Source organism: Accipiter gentilis, chromosome 32 (assembly GCF_929443795.1).
Source record: "Accipiter gentilis chromosome 32, bAccGen1.1, whole genome shotgun sequence".
Taxonomy (NCBI): Eukaryota; Metazoa; Chordata; class Aves; order Accipitriformes; family Accipitridae; genus Astur; species Astur gentilis.
This window is the reverse complement of record NC_064911.1, coordinates 8,318,993-8,339,000: the sequence shown is the minus strand read 5'-3', so window position 1 is coordinate 8,339,000 and position 20,008 is coordinate 8,318,993. Positions and strand designations below refer to the sequence as shown.

Below are 20,008 nucleotides of genomic sequence, written 5' to 3'. Positions count from 1 at the left end.
CCCATGGTCTCGATCCCAAAGAAAATTAGTTTCATTATCTTTTGATTGTTTTTATATCAAAAGCTATTTAATATTTCCGCAGATTAATTTTTCAGAATTACAGTTCCATGAAAAAACTTCTTACTCCTCCTTAGAAGGCAGTTCGAGTTGTGTGTGCAAAGTTGAAATCCCACTTTCAAACCAGCTCTCTGTAAAATTGCTTCTAATCTGAAAAGTGATTGAAAAAGTGGCACTTTTCTTGCTCAGGTGACTACCTTCCCATGATTTCTTGAGATCAGAGAGTTATCAAGGTACTTGAGGCTCCTCTGCCTACCATATTTAAACACTGTGGCATGAGCAAAGAAAAACAAAGCATTCAGATTATTAATGCTCTTGTCTAGATGACTCAACTGCATCTCTGAAAAAGTGAAAACACGATGGAGTTAAAGAACATTTTGCAGGGACTTGCGCTGTGAAATGTTCTCAGGTGGTTTGATCCTTGATTCAGATTACAGGTATGCGCCTTTTACTGTTGTCCATTTGTAAAGAACAGAGTACTTGCACAGAGTGTGAAGAACAGAGCGAACGTAAAGAAAGAATGGAGTACGTGCAGAGAATGGAGTACTTGGCGTACTTGCACACTTCGTGGTAACTGCTAAACAGAAATTGATGTAAAATTTAATTGTAATTGATGTAAGATTAATTGTTGCCTGGAGTAGAAGGCAATGACTGTCAGACTACACAGAGTTTGAGGACCGTCTCAGAGCTTGGCACTCTGAGGACTGCCGACTGTTAGCACTGTAATTATGTCATTCTTGTAATTCAGGCATGTAACAAAGGGTGATTACAATGTAAAGGAATAAATGTTCTGCCAGTAACATTAACACTGCCTGAATAAATTATTGGTGACCTGAAGCTGTACACTTAAGAAAATGAACATACATACACAAGCCATATGTCTTGGCATTGATCTGGATGACAGGAACGCGTAAGTACAATTGGTTAGGTCACTTTATCCAAAGCACATGAGAGGTTTGATTTCGCTGCAATGCTGTAACATCCCTAGGATGCATGCACAAGGCACCTGGAACCCACTGCTTCAAACCTCCCAAGGAATAAGCACAGAAGCTGTGTCCCACCACAGGCTCACATGGAAGATAGACACCTATGATAGCTCCCCTCTCTTGCAAAAACACATGTGTAAGGAACAGCAGCAGATGCGGAGAAAATTTCTTAACTGTGAAGTAGCCTGCAACTGTTAGCAAACCTTGGGTCTTCCATCCAAATCCCTAGGTTTCAAGAATGAGGCTAAGTTCAGCACGTTACAACAGTTCACATGCATTTACTGTTAGATGTGTAAAACACCAAAGTGAGACCCTACACAACGTGTAGGATGAACAAGCAAAAAGAACAGAAGAATGATTTCAATGTGGAAAAATACTGAAACAGCTACTTAATTACTTAATTTGTAACCACCTCATCAGTAGCAAGGTGATAAGGAGCAACCATTGTGAGTCTGCCAAAGTCAAATTGAATCAAACTAATTTAACTGCTTTCTTTGGCAGCATCCCAGGGCTACGGAGCAGTTTGCAAACTGGTAGCAGGAAACGTAGCTTTATGTACTGGTTGGGGATGTGATACCAAAAAGCTGCTGGGAACACAGCAGTGACTACAAGTAGATAGCGGCAGCTGAGACAACAGTAGAGATTTGAAGCACCACTGAGAGGGATTCAACCAGGCAACACGGAGAGCAAGAGCAGACTGAACCTGGCTGTTGGCAGCCACCCTCTCAGGTCACCACTTCTGATTTTCTCTTGCCCAAAGTCTAGAGTGAGGGACACTTGTAAGTAGCTGCATAGAGTGCTGTGACCTGTTTGGAGCACAGCACGTTAAGAAAGTTGCTGCTAAATGACCATTTTAACATTGAGAGAAATGTAAAGAAAGATTAAAATATACCAGGTAGGTTCAGTCTAGGGATGAGAGAATTGATGAGGACAGTCTTCAGATATGCAATAGACTGGCATAAAAAGAATGGTGATGAGTTATTCTCTGTGTAATTGGCCTGGTCCTTTTAGGTTAATTCAGTATGTTTGGGGAATAACTAGAATAACAGTGAAATGCTACAGGAAGCAACTTAAGCTGTGGAATCTGCCATATGGGAGGCTTCTGAACAACAGCAGGACAAAAACCACTTAAGAAAGGTGCAGACATACTCGATGTGCTTCAGAAAAAGGGAAATTAGATAAATGGCTTCTACAGTTTCCTTACAATCATGTGTTTGATTCTACAGTTAGCATGAATAATGCTTAAGCTTGCATGAAGTCACTGCATTTTTTAAAGTAAGCTAACCTTACAGGAATTATAAATAATTAAAACAAACCATGAAGATTTGCAGCTTAAATTCGGTACAATAATTCAAGTAACTTGATCTTCACATGTTAACACTGCTATTCCATGTTGTCAACATCACTAAAACCAGCTCAACAAATGTAACTGCTATTTCCATACTTCTGAAGACAAGTGACATTACTAATAAACTAACACCAAAATAATTTGCTTTATTGCTAGTGATTTTATATTACAATTTAGTCTAAGTTCTGTTTGCATATTAGTCTTTAAAGAGAAAACACATGCTAAAACCAACCAACCAACCAACCAAAACCAAACCCCTAAAATTACTAATGACAATGTATACTCACTTTCAAAAATCCTGGTATTTTATGACTGACTTCCTGAACATTGTAATTCCAAACCAGAGCATTTTATTTCCATTTGTCATCAAAATACCTACATGTTTTCAGATTAGAGTAAAACCTCACAGAGGAAAGAAAGGTTAAAAACTGCGCATATGACTTATTTTACAATTAGTGTTCAGGTGCTTATTGGGTTCTGGAGGCAATTTACTAGAGTCACAGATATAAAAATATAGAATCATCTTTATTAGTGAGGTATGTATTTGTTCAGATCAGGTTTCTTGGGATACAGCCTTCTATTTGAATTTCAGCTGGCCAGCCATCGTATCTGTTCTTCTTCTTGTCAGAATGGTTTATCTGTTTTTTTTTAAAAAAAAGATAATAAAAAAATATCAACAGTTCGTTCTCCATTTACAAACTACTTTGTCAAATCAAATCTCACACAACAGAAGGGGGTAATGGGGTAGGACTGGGAAGCTAAGGAGCATGTTGCACATCTTGCTCGACGTAACGGGTGAAGATTACACCAGCTTCTCTCTTACACAGAGTGCTTTATTTATTTCCCAGATGGCTGTCATATATACACTAAATTGTATGAGCAGAAGCTCTGTAATGTGAAGAAAATTGCAACAATATTCTGGGAAAAAAATCTATGGAAATTTCACATGCCTTTGGAGGAGTCAGCATCATCAAGGGAACTGACCTTTGTATTGGGTTTTCTCATTTCTGCCTGCCTCTGTCATACAGATGAGCACTACTGGGCTTATAGAAACCAAATACAACAAGGTCACAGATGCAAACAGAAATCTGATATAAAAATGGTATCTTTAGTCCTCCTGAAGCCTGAGGGCAAGTTATTCAGAAAAGTTTTGTGATGCAAGCATTGTTGTACTTGCACAGCCAATTTTAGACAGCCCAATTTTCATATAAAAACAGTCTTTATTTTTAGGAAGTCCTTGAAATTTGTCCTTCCAGAAGAAAACGTAAGTCTCTGTACAGCATGTCAGGTTGGACATTTCAAAACTGAGACTCTCCAGAATCGCTGGTCACTTCTGAAATTTATCTACAGATGATTTAGTGCTAGTGTGCTATAAGTCAGTACTGTACATGTACATGCCCCAGATCCAAAGCAAAGAATGATGATACATTAGAGAACTTGCTTTGTGCGACTGAAGCTTACTGAACAGGCTACAGTTATTATAGCCAACATACAAAATCTGCACCTGAAGGTTATATCTGATACACAGCCAAATCTACAGTGAAAACAAAACGAACCTGACCTTTTCTTTTTGGATGTTATCTGGCAGCTTGAAGCCTTTGGCAGCTATAAAAGCCCAGCTTGACCTGAACTTCAAATTCTGTATTTCTTTACTTCCCAGTTCTTCTACTAATTTTTTGGCATCATTTTTTAACCTAGGAAAATGTAGTGAAAGAAAGTGTTAAAAGTTCAGGACGTGAAAAGTGCTGAAAAAGAACACAGCTGATTCATGCTTTATTGTAGTAAGTCAGCAGAAGCAAAAATGAGAAGTTTAAAAAATCCTGAGAGCTGTCTTAGTAGCATGCCATTAAACTCCAGAGCAAAATTCTTTTTCTTCCTCATCTCTACATTCCTGATGTTAATCCAACCTGTTTGTAACAGCACAGCAGAAAGAAAAATATATCTCAAATACTATTTGATGGTTCAACCCTTCTTAAATAAGGACAAGGGCATCAAATGTTTATCAACTGCATGATTAAGTCTTTCCCTGTATAATTACCATATCATGAATTCAGCTAAAAAACCCCTAAGATTTGAAAGCACTTGAAGAATCAGGTTAAGATGTAAGAAGGAATGCAAACTAGATACATTATAACTGGAGGTGTGGATACCTTCTTAATAGAAGGTTGTAACCCAGAGGTAACAGCAGTGCCCTTTATGAGGACTACCGGTGCTTTTAAACAAATACAACACTATCTATCCCTCTTTGGAAGCATCAACATACATGATATGGGCAAGCACTGAATGGACATGGAACCAAAACCTTTTAGGCAGGAAAAGAGAGAACAACCCTGACTATAGAGTGAAATTTACCATTCCTTTACACCATTATGCAATAGTGATTTTCAAGCTATTCTTTGCTTTGTTCTTCAGCCTGTCATGAATAACCTGCTTACCGGGTGCTTCCATCATCATGAGTCACCATCAAAATGAGGGACCCTTCTGGTGCATTTCTAATGAAAGTCATCATCTCTCCTGAGTGGTCTGTTGAATAAATTACAAAACTGATTATGCATTACACACAAAGTCCACCTACTTTCAACTTCTTTTCACTTTTTGGCCCTGTCTATTCAAAATGAGACCTAATGAGGCAGTTTTTCTGTTTACAGGGAGAGGGTCTAATCCTGAAAGGTGCAGAAAGCTGCTAGCTCTCACTGAAGGCTAGGAGAGCATGGATTGATCTGCATTTCCCAGTAGTAAACAAAGATACTTCTGAACTTCTACAAAAGCCATTTACGCCCAGGATAAGTATATAGATGGTTTCTTATGTTTACCTCACATAATATTATACATGCAAGCAAAGCATGGAATAGCCTAGAAGTCATTGCTATTCTGTGAGCTTCCATGCTAATACTACCATGGAATATTACCACGCTAACTGTAGAGCTGCCACCCACTTTCATTAAGGAGCAGCCTATTTGCAGCACTAAGCTATTTATTGGTTTTGCAATTGCTAAACATACAGAAGACACTTGTTTTCCATACAAAAAAAATGTAACAGGCACCCTGGAGACATTACAGTCTACATACCATATATAAAATTGTAGCCTCATGATTAGTCCCAACTTGACTTCTGTTCATGCACATAAGGTCACAAACATTCCTAAATGGTCAGATAATCAGCTTCCAGTGCCTCATAGCATTCTGTTTCTCCTTACTAATAGGTAAGGAAACTGTTATCATTCAAAGTTTGGAAAACATGTTAAAAGATATTCTTAAATAGCTTAAATATTCTTAAAATCATCTTTCTAGCTACATGGAACAATGTTAAGAAACAGACTAACATATTTCCTATGATGATTTTACAACTAAAATAGAACAAAATCTGCCAGGAAAAGGAATTTTGCTGAGTGAAGTATTTGGATGTGGTACCTGGTTAAGTGCTATTCCTACCAGACTGAAATAATGGAGAAAAAAAAAAAAAAGACAAAAAATTGCAATTTGACAATTAAAAAACAAAAGGCAAAACAATTTAAAAAAAAGACAACAAACTATCTCAACCAACAGGAGAAATTCAGCATTTCAGGCAAAATTTGTCTTTAGATCTGCCCAGAGCATATTTTATGAAGACAACAGCTGTTTGCTTCTAGCTTATTCCCATTGATATTACAATCATAGTCATTTGAAAGAACAGGCTAATTATACAAATATAAGTCCTTTCTTAATGCTGAAACACTAACAAAAGCTCTATTGCACTCTTTTCCCTACCTCCTTCCCACATGTCAAAAAATTTTGCCGATGTAACTTTTCCTGTTTTATCTGTAATTAAAAAAAAAGTTGTGTGAATATGAGCAAAAATTATTAAATGCAATCAGCATATACAGTGTTTTCAGCTAAAGCTAGGCATCTCTGATTTTGTGTATTATTGGGCTTCTCAGTTTTGTTTAAGTTTTTAAATTGGAAGGAATATGGAGTAACATAAGTTTAAGATTTGGGGAGAATATTTTGTTTCATGTAGTCTCTGAATCATCAAATGTGACTAAACCATTTTTATTGCTTTTTATTTTAAGGAAGGAGTTCAGTTTACTGTGTGCTTCCATGGTTTTAGATCTATAAATACCATACTAGGTCACAACCATAAACAGGAAAATTGGTTAAGCCTATGTCCTGGTTTCAGCTGGGACAGAGTTAACTGTCTTCTTAGTAGCTGGTACAGTGCTATGTTTTGAGTTCAGTATTTCGAAGAATGTTGGTAACACTGGTGTTTTCAGTTGTTGCTCAGTAGTGTTTAGTCTAAAGTCAGGGATTTTTCAGCTTCTCATGCCCAGCCAGCGAGAAAGCTGGAGGGGCACAAGAAGCTGGCACAGGACACAGCCAGGGCACCTGACCCAAACTGGCCAACAGGGTATTCCATACCATGGGACGTCCCATTTAGTATAGGAACTGGGAGTGGGGGCAGGGAATCGCCGCTCGGACACTGGCTGGGTGTTGGTCGGCGGGTGGTGAGCTATTGCCCTGCGCATCATTTGTACATTCCAATCCTTTTATTACTAGTGTTGTCATTTTATTAGTGTTATCATTATCATTATTAGTTTCTTCTTTTCTGTTCTACTAAACCGTTCTTATCTCAACCCAGGAGTTTTAATTCTTTTTCTTCCCGATTTTCTCCCCCAACCCACTGGATGGGGGGGAGTGAGTGAGCAGCTGCGTGGTGCTTAGTTGCTGGCTGGGGTTAAACCACGACAGCCTAAGCCTAAGCTTAATACCATTCTGTGTAGTTTCAGGTGTGCAAGTTTTCATACCATTTGAATCTCAATGGAGAGAAACTCAACACTCATCATTACCATATCAGAAATTGGGCATGCAAACAATTAGTCATTCCAAAACATTTTAGTCAATATTAATAATTAATTATGCTGCTTTAGATGGCTATCTTTGTTTAAACAAGACATGTACAATTGGAAATACTTTTCAAATTTCTAAATCCATGCCAACTGAGTTAATTGATTTTAATTTTCCAAGACCCATATCCCTGCTACATGAGAGGGTCTTTTCCATTTAGTGTGTCAGCTCATTTCTAGTGAGAAGAACTAGCAGTTCCTGATTCATTTCTGGCTTATCTTTTGATCCATATATGGTAAAATCATGAAGGCAAATTCTTCTGAACACTGGATTCTAAATGGCAGGTTTATCACACTGATGAGGGTAAAAGGTGGCAAAAATCTGTCAGTGGTAAAACAGCATTCTAGAACTGGGCTTCTGAGCAGAGGTTGCAAAAAAATGGAAAAGGCTGTAGTGAGGACTGCAGAAATCCACAAAATTCTTCTTCTCTCCCTCTGTGTTGTTAGCTTGGACTTAATAGTTCTATCTTCTTTCTCACAAAAGACCATATTCATTCAGAGAAGAAAGAGTTATTATGGAATAAAATACAATTTTGATACCATAGGAAACTTACTGAGCACAGTCATCAGCTTGACTGATCTAATTAGAAGACATGTAGAAAATATATCTCACTACAAATTCGTTCAAGATAATGGGCAGATTTACCTGCAGATGGAGATGAAAGAGTAGCTAAAACAACTATAGGTATGATGAAGGAAATGGCTGTTTAAAAATGTGTAAAAGTTGATATATCACTTCTTTTTCCTCACTAACGTCAGATGCAAAGACAATGCTAGTTCCCTACTTGTATTTGCTATAGCCTTGCTTATGCACTCAGGATGAGTACTTGCCCTCTTACTCTACAGCTTTATGCTGAAAACTCATTTTTAACTCTTTACCTATTATAACCAGTAAAGTTTTTATGATTCCTTATTGGAAAAAAAAGCGCAGTAGTTAACTGGGAAAAAAAAAATTGGAACAGGTTCTTGTCAATGGTAATTTAAGCCTGTGACTTCAATAAAATCATGCAAGTTTAGACAACATCAAGATCTTGCTTACCAATACTGAGACAGAAAAACTGGAACATGTTTTGTGATCAAAGCCAACTTGACTGTGCATCTGAACTCCCTTTCTTCCCCACCCCCAACACATTTAGGTATTCATTTCTCTCAGGATCCATTATTGAATACACTGCACTTCATCACCATTCCCATTCATCTAAATTAAAACAGTGCCTCCAGATCTGGAATAAACTGCACCTTCTGCTTTCCAGTAGCTCCTACTATAAGCAAAGACATATAAAGACAGCTTAATATTAATCAAGCTTTGAGTTTGTCTTTCTGTCCACTGACGCCAAGTCTGCAAATGGAATTAGTACTTTGGTTGTACCTCAGGGCAGCACTGCAATTCTCAGTTCCCGCTTGCCCTTTATCAGTGGAGTAGTAGGTATCTTCTGTCAAGGACTGAATCTGAAAGTTGAGTCTTACTGCTGGAGGTCGTGGATATTTTTGCTATGTTACATAAGAAGCAGTTCATTTATCTAATAAAATACACATATATGGCTTCTATGTACACATTTTCTATTTTCTTATACTGATTATGAACACGTTTCTTTTGTTTATCCAGAAGACTATTTCTCTCAAACACAGATTTGTTTTTCTTCCATTTAACATGAATCAAGTTTGCAATTTTTTCCTTTCCCTTTCCTTCTATATTAGCTAGGAAAAAAACCCAAACCCAAAACAAACAAAAAAAACCCCAATACCCCCACAACCTTTGTAAATTATTGCAGTACAAAAGTATGTCTCTCTAACAATTTTTCTCTTACTTACAATTCACAATAGCAATGTTTATACCTCTTCCAACACTACCCTTCTCTTCACTTATAAGCCTGGAATCAAAATAAATACAGTATCAGCAGAATGCATTCATCCAGAAGCTCTGATCCAAATTTATATTTACCAATGTTAAGTCACTTTCGGATGTTCATATTTTCTTCAGTTACTTAATTCAAGATTTTGTAGTAAACAAGAGCTATGCTTACAAATCTTGCACAATTTATCAGTTTCCTTCAATGATATACAATGAGTCTTTCAACATGAGCAAGATCAAGAAAGTACTTCATACAAAGGCTGCCAGAAAGATAAACCTCAACATAAAATGCAGTTTTGTGGCTGTATTCTGTGTGGACTATATCTACACAAAAGATCATTGCAAGGTTTTGAAGTCACTCTACTTGTCCAGTTTGAAAAGCCATGAAAGAACCTGACTTTCAGAAGGTGCTGACCATTCAACATACTGTAAACTAGCTATCCTGCACCATGAAAATTAAAAATCATACTTGAAACTAACAGTTGAATGCAGCTTATGTATAGAAGCACAGAAAATAAACCGAGATTAGGTATTTAAAAAAACAAAGGGGGGGCAGGAGAGAGTTAAATATTGTCAGATATATTGCGAAGTTTACCACCAGAATAGAAGCCCCCTGCTAGGAGCTTACTTGCTGCTACTGAACCAAAACAGTGAAACGCCCTTCTTCACACTACAAAGCACTTGCTTAGATAAGTTAGACTGGTACTTACAGCTCATCCTCAAAACAAATTTTAGCCATCTTTCCTTTGCCACCACCACTAAGAATCCGATAGGCATAATTCCCAGGTGAGCAGGGAGACCAGTGATCACACTTCTGCCTTTTTGGGAGTGGGGCTACAACAACAAGGAAGAGAAAATGTTTTCTTGGCTGCTGCATAAACAATTTCTACATGGAAAGCATCACTAAATGTCAACATGCTAAGCTCAAACATATACACACAGAAGCCAGCCCTGCCAGTTTTCCAGTATCGTGGCAACATTATCACAGATTTGCCTGGGCTTTAAGTTATCACTGACTTTCAAACAGCTGCTGGGATCGAGAGCAAGCTTATGTAGGGAAAATGCCCCATATACTATGATCTGACTTGAATCTACAGTAATTATTTTGTGCTATTTCATATAACAGGAAACAAGGGCTAGAGGGATGAAGGATTCGTACCAATAGGTTGAATTTAATGGCTATCATTCTCATTTTAAGCCTTTTTTACATGATAACATAGGCATAGAATGACAAAAATGTACACATTAAGCCCCCCAGTCAGATTAGAGGAAAGAAATAATGAGAATTTAATCACAAAGTTTGGTTAGTGATTCAACAGTTTACCATAACTGTAAAATACATGTGATAGAACCAAAGCTGCAGCTTTGTGCTTACATGCGACCAAACAAATAAGGTTTTCTTACATTACTATTCAATTAATTATATTTGCATACTGGCAAATATAGGCTGACATTGTGTTTCTTCAAAGATAGTGTCTAAGAAATAGTTCAGACTTGCACTAATTAACTTCACACAGCCAGCTTCATTCTTACAATAGCACACACCAAATATTTATCAGCTAACAAGCCATTTGACATTTAGCATGTAAATATACAACATTAAATATAGTATAAGAAAAAAAAATGCAACTACACACCCCTCAACATTGGTTTCTTTCCAATGTGTTGAAGATTAGCAATAGATCTTGTTATTGTCTCTTTGGGTATAAGAGCAGCGACTAAGTATCCCAAGTACCAAGCAGCCAACCACATCAACAGGAGCCCTGAAAATTTCACAAGATCTGCCAAGGGGAAAAAAAAAAAGAAGAAAGAAAACCACAGAGACATAAAGATGTTTTCATAGCAACAGACAAAATATTGTATTTTCTCTGGCACTGCTACACAAACTGGCTATAGAGCATTTGTTGCATTCCCATCTCTGACAACCCCTTGCGTTTCTAAAACTTGATCTTCAGGCAGAAAACTCCCCACAAGACTCCCCTCAATCCACATACATAATACCCAAAGAAACATGAAGTTAAACTTAATCCTAGTAGGATTTTGACTCTGAAATGTAAGTACCAGATACTACACATGACTATACAGGTGGTATGCAGTTACTATTGATTTTCTGCGATAGGCAGACGCTACAGGAATGGTTTAAAACACTGACCATACAGGGAACTCCATCCATCCACCCTTTTGACACACTGGATAAAAATAACTGAAGAAGGCTCAAATAATCTCGTTCACACAATGAGCTCTGACTGCATTCAAACATGACTAGAGTGACTGTTTCACCTCCTCTCAGTTGTATCACAGTTTCCATGGACTGTATTAGCAACGCATCTACACACTACAAAAACAACAGGATTCACAATTTTCCTGACTATGAAGAAATAGAAATAAATTGCATATTGGATATCTCCTCTTCCTCATCAACAGAAAGGCTAACATGCACTCCTGATCTAGAAGAAATGCGCTACCTAATTCATGATGCTGAACAAGGAAATATCACACTGCAATAGTGAAACACTGATGTTTTGATGTCAGAAAATACTTCCTGATCTGTAAAGAAACATGTCCTTGAACATAATGATCCTTTAAAGTGAAAAAGGAAAATTTTTAGTTTCATAGTCCTGAAAATCAAGTTCAACAGAACCAATGTCCAAAAACATCCAGTATGTTCACTTTGCCAACCTGCTAGAAAATATTGCCTATTACCCAGTCTAAATCTTCCTTATAACTGTTTACACTCAAGAAGACATTCCTTTGCTTCTTGGAACTGCCTTTTATAAATATTAAGATTTCTGCCCTACCCCTTCTCTAGAATAAGGCCAAATTGTTCACTTGTTCTCCTCAAGTCCTGTTTTGCAGGTCCTACTGCCCTCCTATGAATTCTGCCCAATTGCTCTGCATCTTTTACTGCAGAACGAACACACCAGTCCAACACACCCATTTGGGAGGCTCTACTGGTTATTCATACCAAAATGAAGTTTGACTTTTTTTCAAAAGAGTAGACTTTATTGACTCAGGTTCCGTTTATAATCCACCATAAAGACCAGATCTTTTTCCTGCAAAGATTTTACCTCTCTAGCTACTCGCTATCCTGTATTTGTGCATGTGGTTATTCCTGCATTCTACCTAGCTTTAAAAATAAAAAGCCTAACAAAACACAACAGAAAAAGCAGACTGGTAAAGCTAACACTGAACAGTACCGTCACCTAAACTCCCCATTTTTTACAATAGCAACAGAAGTAGCAAGAGGCCCTCTCTGACCCAGTCATCCTTCACAAATGAAACACAGCTGTACTCCCATCCTTGAACCTCAGTGAGGAAGAATGCAGATCTTTATGAACACTGAAAGTTCTTCTCTAAATAAACCCAGTTTCTCATTTCCTGCATCAGAAAAAAAAAAGGGGGGGGGGGAGAGAGGACAGTAAACCCTTTTAAGATACTGATCTGAGCTCTTAAAATGTTCAGTGTTATTGTATTTAGGAATCATAAGTGTGTGCATTTGTGTGACTAAGGAAGATACTGTGAGAAACAACATATTTTCATCAAAGGATTAAAACAGTAATATAATGAATCTTCAGAGATATAACAAATTTCCTAATTATTGCCTCAGTCTAGGAGAAAACTGTCTCACTCTACCACTAGTAGTGGTGCAAATCTGCACTAAAATAATACTAAAAAGTACTCCAACATTTCATTCATACAGTGAATGTGAACAGACAAAGTTCATGTCCACAAAGAAGGAAGCTGCAGAAACCAAGCAGAATGAAACTTACTCACTTTTTCTCTTTTTGAATATTAAAAAACCCCCAGATTTATAGACAAAATATATTTAATTTGTAAAGGAGACCAAGTCACATGTTTCAAAGACAAAACCCAGAAGGAATTAAGTGAAAACTTATTTAAAGATTCCAGTGACTTTTTTTTCTCAGGGGTGTGGGGTGCCTTGTAAAGATCTATGAGACTTCCAGTCAGGTTTTGTTTTGCTTTTTCTGTTGTTGGCTTAGCAGGTTTATCTTTACAGTGATTTTGCACTGTTTTTCGTCAAAACTATGGAGCAACTCTGTTGCAAAACAGGTTCAACAGCACAGCATTTTACCTAAGCAGAAGAGAAAGTACAGAATGTCTAACTTCTGTTACTATATTCTGTATTTTACTTAAACCACAAGCTCCTTAAACGTTTCTAAAATATGCATTTTAAGGTTTAAGGAATACATTTACAAACTCTCCTGCGCAGTTTGTACTTAGTTCTCAAAACTGTCACAAAATACTTCACTGTCAAGCAACTTCTGGTTTTGCTTTCTTGGATTCTGCCAAGGCTACGTTGATGCTATCTGCTGGGTCCACCCGGATCTCTTAGATTTACTGAGGTTACACATGCTGCACACGTAGACTCTTATTTTGCGTACTGCATAGACATGCATAAAACCTACACAATAGCAGCTAAGCCATAAGCTCAGACAAACTTAGGACAGTTAAGAGAGCTTGAGATTTGCTACCCACAGCAGTTAGGAGTTATAAAACGCAAGGTCCGGTCTACATTCACGAAAGCCAGACCGCGCTTCTGCTGATTTTAGAGGCTGTGCGGCTCCTCGGCTCCACACCGAGGAGCAGGGAGGGGACGTCGTGCTGCCGAGGCGCTTGCTGTGCTCGGGCAGGTGCCACGAACCTCCCTGGCTCCATTTCTGCCACAGAGAGGTACTCGGGCAGAGATCCTCGGCAATACTCAGGGAGCCAGACAGGTAAGAGGGCAGAGAGGAGCAGGGTGGAAGAACGGTGCGGACGGTCTGGATGGCGGTGTGGCATCAAGGCAGAGGGAAAAGACGACGATTAGCAGTCCCACCTCACAGCAGCTCCCAATTTCCTTTCTGCCTCAGGTGCTCACTTGCCCCTTGCCGACAACTAAAGCACTAAATATAAGCACAATATATATATATATTTTTGGTTTTTTTGCTTAGCCGACTTAAAATCCCCACACCTCCCTGTACGCAGCACACACACACACCCCCACACCCATTTAAGACTCGACCTTAAATTATTCCAACCGTCGGCCCGTTTTCAGGTGTTGGCCAGAGGCCAGGCACAGGCCCCTCCACCCCGGGCCGGGGTCTCGGCCCCCACTCGCCTCGGGGGACGCCGTCGAGACCAGCCCTGCCGCCTCTTCCCCGCGGCGAGAAGGGCCTCGGATCGCCGGGCCGGCCGGGGGGCGGTTCCGGGCCACCCGCCTGAGGAGGGCGCAAGGCGGGAGCGAGGCCCCGGCTAGCCTCGCCGGGAGCAGCCGCGAACGCCGCGCCGTCCTCCTCACCCGGCGGGACGGGCCCCCGCCGCCGCGGGAGTACTACTCACATTGCCGATTCAGCCACATTGTTCAGGACGGGGGCGGGCTGCCCGCCCTTCCTCCGTCGTCCTCGTCCTCCTCGTCCCTCTCCCCCACCGCGTCCTGCAGCCACCGGGACGGCGCGGGAAGGGGAGCAGCCACCTGTCCGCGCCTCACCGCCCCGGCGCGGCAGGGCACGGCACGGCAGCCCCGCACCCCGCTGCCCTGGGCGATTTCCTCTGACGGGAAGGGCCGCCGGGGGAGGCAGCGGCGGCTGCTACCACACCGGGGGGCGAGGCTCTGCCGCCGCCATTGCCCGGGGAGCCGCGGGGCACCTCAGGGGAGCGGCTCTGGGGTCGGGGGACTGCCACAGCCACGGCGGGGGGTGCGGCCGGGGAGGCACGACGGCCCCCTTCGACTTCCCGGCCGCTTTGCCGTTTGCTGGTGTCGGGGGAAACTGGGCAGCATCCCGGCCTGCCGTTATCTCCTTGGCAGAGGCGGTGAGGGAAGGGCCTGGCGCTTGTAACGGCCGCGGGGGCTGTGGAGGAGGAGAGGGCGTGCGGGGTGAGGGGAGGGAGGATTCATCCGCCAGACTGAGCCCCCAAGGAGGTACCGCGGTAGCCGCCACCCAAAAACTCAAAGGTAAGAGGTCGTGCTAAAAGTTGTTTTCCCCAGAAAGAAACCAGCTGGCCGGCAGGATCAAAAGGAAGGCTCACGTGCCATCCAGCAGCTCCTTCGAAAAGCTGTTTTCCCCCAGATCTCAAAATGAACCAGTTATTTTTAAGTCTGTTGAACCCAACCCAGAAAGCAAGCAAGAAAGCAAGGGCTTTTTGCCGGCGATGGCCAGGGTCTGCCCGCTGTTTTAGTTTTTGAGGCCGCGGGGCAGGTCCCCGCTGGAGCCCCCTCGTCCTTCCTCCACCCGGCGCCACAGCACCGAGGTGACACGGGTCCTGCCACGGACGCCGGCCCAGCGGGCCGAGCCCTTGCTTCATCTTTTCTTGCGGTGGCCCCCGCCAGAGCCGCGAGCAAAGCGTCGTGCACCCTCGGCTGGATGTTTCCTTCCCGGTGGTGGGGTAGCTTGGTCAGTCCTCGGTTCCCATTGCCCCCACCAGAAAACCGCTTCTCTCCCGCTCCCCAGCCTCCCAGGCCAGATGTAAGGAGGGTGAAACTACAGCATGCTGCCGGCAGCGCGTGTTTTCTAGTCTGCGGCCGGTAACGTGAGATAAAGGCATTACCCATCAGGACCCCACACATCATGGGCTTGTTTTTCTGTTTTTAAAACTTCCAGTTTCCAGCCTGCTAGAGTTGATAGGTGTTTGCAGGCCCACGTGGGCACTGAGCCCTGCCAGCACCAGCCAGCCCTGACCCTGACCCAAGGAAATTACAGCTCACATCAAGGACAACTTCTGAGGACTGAAGTAGGCATTCAAACAAGTTTAGGAAACTGAGCTGAACACCCCCAAGCTGGGCAAAACCCAAACAAGGAAGCTAGTGATTTCATTTTGAAAATTGCTCAAACTACACTGGGAATCAGCGTTTGCCCTTAAAACTCTCTGATTTAGTTTCCCTTAAGCTTCTTCGCTCCCTCTGCCTCTAATGATGCACAGAAATTATGTTTAGTTCAGCAAACATGAATAAAATCCTGCAGGAGGGCACATACAGGACCACAGCCAGACTGGGGCTTTTGCCTTCCTCCCAGGACACCCATGAAAGCTATAAATGTTTCCAGTCCCTGGAGAAGAGGCATTTCTTGTCCTCATCTGCGAGTGGGATATTATAGTATCCTATAAATTGGAGGTAAAACCTGAGGGAATATTGCTGCTCATTATTTTCACATGCACTGGAGCTTGCAAATGAAAAGCAACATCCAATAAAACCTAGGTGTGCAAATAATTAAAGCGGTAGCACAGGACAAATAAACTTAAGAAATGAAAAGCATAGGACAGAAAGGAGAAGGAGTTATGAGTGGGCAAGAGAATGTTAAGGACAACACTGGTCTGGGTTACTTTTTCAAATATGCAGTTATTTCTGCAGGAACTGTTATCCTGCAAGATGGCACATCAGAAAATGATGTCTCTTCTAATAAATGATTGAAACTATTGAAGAGTGCATATCTAGCCTTTAAAGTAAAAATGATGTGTCTTTAAACCTCAAATGCTACAGTTCATGGTAGCCAAATGAAAAATTCTGTTACTTTTATTAAAGCAAGGAAAATTAACTAGCACTCAGGATAATTTAATTTTGAAATAAATTTATTGTATGGGCATTGGTGGGTCACAGACTCCATGAATAAAAATTTTAAGCCCCAAGGAGCTTTGTCACCACCTCAACACCTTACTGTGAAAAACCCCTGTCATTAGCAATCACCGTCCCTTGGATAACTGCCAATTTACCTGCTTTTACCCACAAGGAAAATGTAGCAGGTTACTTCATTTTCGTTACTGCTTAAACCACATTGAACTACACCCAGGCATTTGCTACAAAACCAGGCAACACAGTAATTGGTTTGCTTGCCTGCCAAAGCCCAGGGATCCAGTGGTCTCTAGCTGAGGGGATTTTAAATACCGACGGACTAGGAAACTTTAAAATGTTTTACTTCAGGTATCTCAGTTTTGTGTCTGCAAAAAACCCACCATACTGTTCTTTCTTTAGTAATTAATCAAAGATGGGGGATGCAGAATACTTTTGAAGTATCATTTCAGTTCTTATTCTGTAACCATTCATTCTGTAATTTGAAAGCTTAGAGAAAAACTTTCAAAACAATCTTCACTCTTGATGCTTGTGGGGCTGTAAGACCCTTTGGTGATAAGCAGCACAGGAAATCTACTCAGGAAACAAACGACTCTTGCAGACAATAAATAGAACAGGTGATGTACACAGGTATGTACACAATTCTTATGTATTTTTCTTGTCTTATGATCACAAAAGCCACAGTCCATAGGGAACGTTTATGGGCATTTGCTAACACTGTAAAATTACGCCAGAGCAAGTTTCTGCTTGCCCTTTGAGCTGCTGTACCTTCAGAGCTATTTTCTGCATCTGTCCCACTTGGCTAACAAATTAGCAAAATTGTCATTCCAGTCCTCATAGCTATTTAGTTTACATGTTTTCTGCTCATCCACAAATGGCCAACAATGTATTTTTAACCCTGCTAGGATGAATTAAAAGAATTTAATGACTTAAAATGGATGCAGAGTTTGTAAGGCAGAGAAAGAATATCGTACCAAATCTTTGCTTGTAGAGGTCACAAGGACTACTAGAAAAACTAGACCACCTACCTAAAATATGCAACTGATGTTAAAGTTAACTAATTTTACCTAAGACTTGGGACAGATAAGAACATACATATAGACAATAGGGGTGGCAATGTGGAAGAACAGTTCTTCAAGCTGCCATAACTCAGCCATGGTTCACCGTGTGCTTGTTCCTATAATTCAGGTGGAACCTCAGCATCCTGAATTGTGGTAGCATGAAAAGTAATGTGGAGAAATAGGGATTTAAATGTACATTTTAATAAAATGACTTTTTTTTCTAGTATATTGTATTGGCTTTGTGGGGCAAGGTTTTGGTAGCGGGGGTGGGTGGGGGTGGTTTACAGGGGTGGCTTCTGTGAGAAGCTGCTGGAAGCTTCCCCTGTGTCCAGGGGCCAGCTGGCTCCAAGATGGACCTGCTGCTGGCCAAAGCCGAGCCCATCAGTGATAGTGCCTCTGAAAAAAAAAGTTGCTGGGACAGGCAGAAATGGCAGCCAGAGAGAGGAGTGAGAACATGTAAGAGAACCAGCCCTGCAGACCCCCAGGTCAGTGAAGAAGGAGGGGGAGGAGGTGCTCCAGGCACCGGAGCAGAGATTTCCCTGCAGCCTGTGGGAAAGACCACGGTGAGGCAGGCTGTCCCCCTGCAGCCCAGGGAGGTCCACGGTAGAGCAGGTGGGTTCCCGAAGGAGGCTGTGACCCCATGGGAAGCCCACGCTGGAGCAGGCTCCTGGCAGGAGCTGTGGAGAGAGGAGCCCACGCTGGAGCAGGTTTTCTGGCAGGACTTGTGACCCCGCGGGGGACCCACGCTGGAGCAGTCTGTGCCTGAAGGACTGCAGCCCGTGGAAGGAACCCATGCTGGAGCAGTTCGTGAAGAACTGCAGCCTGTGGGAAGGACCCATGTTGGAGAAGTTCGTGGAGGACTGTCTGCCATGGGAGGGACCCCACGCTGGAGCAGGGGAAGAGTGTGATGAGCCCTCCCCCTGAGGAGGATGAAGCGGCAGAAATAACGTGATGAACTGAGCGTAACCCCCACTCCCTGTCACCCTGTGCGGCTTTGGGGGGATAAGTGGAGAATCTGGGAATGAAATTGTGCCCAGGAAGAAGGGAGGGGTGGAGGGAAGGTGTTCTGAGATTTGGTTTTATTTCTTATTACCCTACTCTAGTTGATTGGTAATAAATTGAGTTAATTTTCCCCAAGTTGAGTCTGTTTTGCCCATGACAGTAATTAGTGAGTGATCTCTCCTGTCCTTATTTCAACCCATGAGCCCTTTGTTATATTTTCTCTCCCCTATCCAGCTGAGGTTGGGGGGGAGTGGTAGAATCGCTTTGGTGGGCACCTGGTGTTCAGCCAGGGTCAACCCACCACATATACCTTGAATGTCTTTGTGAAACCCAGGAGCAAATACTTAGAACAAGATGACGGCTTTTAGATACTTCTTTTGTTGATATATTGAAATCTTAACACTTTCCCCCCAGATATGCAAAAATGGATCGTATAACAAAAAGCAAAAAGCAAGCACTGATTACTTTCAGATGATAACCTAGAAAACCTGTAAAGCTAGTGAGTCTAGCTCCCAGGATGTGGCTGGCCTGTTAAACAAGGCAAAGGTAGGCCATATTTGTTTGTGTTTCTCATGCTTTGTTAATCCAGAGATATACGAGGAAAAGACATTCAATTGCACTTCATCCAGATAGAAGTCAACCGGCAAATTTTCCTCAGTATTAGCAGCAATAGCTTAATACATTATGGGCCCAAATCTAGTAATCTTTAATACGTAGCGGCCCAAACTTTTCAGAAGAGGAAGGCAAGGGTATGGAGAAGAGCAAAATGAGAGGGAGACGAAAATCCTTCTATTTAATGCTGCATACTTGGATATGGCTTTGCACAGTCCTACAGAATCTCTGTTGTCTGTTTTCTTGAAATGGTGCTGTCAGCATGGTCATTAGGGCTACAGGTCCCTATTAGCACAGACCCTGTGCAATCCCACGTTGTCTACAGCCATGTCTGGTTGTAAACAATTCTGTAAACCCACTCAGTCAAGCAGAGATTTACCGCAGGGAGCTGGATTGGCAAGGTCCCTGCTATCAGCAATCCCAAAGCACTTGTAGCTTGATGACATCTGGTGGTATGTCCTGGAGCTCTTCCCTGATCCATTCTGCCAACACCAGGTATCTCAACAGGGACCCAGGCTGATGCCACTGTGATGGTCTCAGGTCACCTGAAGGTGATGCTGGAGTTCTAAAAGAGCAAAAAACCACAGTAAATTCGCTTTTGAAGCCCAATCCCCACTCATAGTGAGAGAGCTGGATTTCTTTTAGACCT

General features: G+C 41.7%; 2 protein-coding genes across 4 annotated transcripts in view; both read right to left on the bottom strand.

Moving 5' to 3' along the window:
* Positions 1–2,608: 2,608 nt before the first annotated feature.
* Positions 2,609–19,805, bottom strand: FAM3B (FAM3 metabolism regulating signaling molecule B). 3 transcript variants are annotated; one of them, XM_049834795.1, is made up of 8 exons: positions 19,739–19,805; positions 10,761–10,904; positions 9,834–9,957; positions 9,084–9,142; positions 6,139–6,189; positions 4,827–4,914; positions 3,953–4,085; positions 2,609–3,029 (listed from the first exon to the last, which is right to left on the bottom strand). In XM_049834795.1, the coding sequence occupies exons 1-8, from the start codon at positions 19,803–19,805 to the stop codon at positions 2,940–2,942; spliced, it is 756 nt and encodes a 251-aa protein (XP_049690752.1). In that variant the 3' UTR covers positions 2,609–2,939. The 3 variants fall into 3 exon arrangements, with proteins under 3 accessions (XP_049690752.1, XP_049690750.1, XP_049690751.1); XM_049834793.1 differs by lacking the exon at positions 19,739–19,805 and adding an exon at positions 14,464–14,796; XM_049834794.1 differs by lacking the exons at positions 6,139–6,189; positions 19,739–19,805 and adding an exon at positions 14,464–14,796.
* A 46-nt stretch (positions 19,806–19,851) lies between these two features.
* The window catches only part of BACE2 (beta-secretase 2), a 55,776-nt gene continuing 55,619 nt past the window's right edge, over positions 19,852–20,008 (bottom strand). Inside the window, exon 8 of the mRNA XM_049835066.1 lies at positions 19,852–19,924. Coding sequence (XP_049691023.1) covers positions 19,901–19,924 — 24 coding nt within the window. The 3' untranslated portion in view covers positions 19,852–19,900. The remainder of the gene's footprint in view (positions 19,925–20,008) is intronic.

Excerpts from the sequence above, each read along its gene's own strand:
- FAM3B (XM_049834795.1), bottom strand. The coding sequence starts at position 19,805 with ATGTCATCAAGCTACAAGTGCTTTGGGATTGCTGATAGCAGGGACCTT. Across the intron at positions 9,143-9,833 it reads ATTTGTTTTGAGGATGAGCT|GCTTATAAGTGAAGAGAAGG; the intron begins GTAAGTACCAGT and ends TTTTGATTCCAG. Across the intron at positions 3,030-3,952 it reads ATAACATCCAAAAAGAAAAG|ATAAACCATTCTGACAAGAA; the intron begins GTCAGGTTCGTT and ends AAAAAAAAACAG.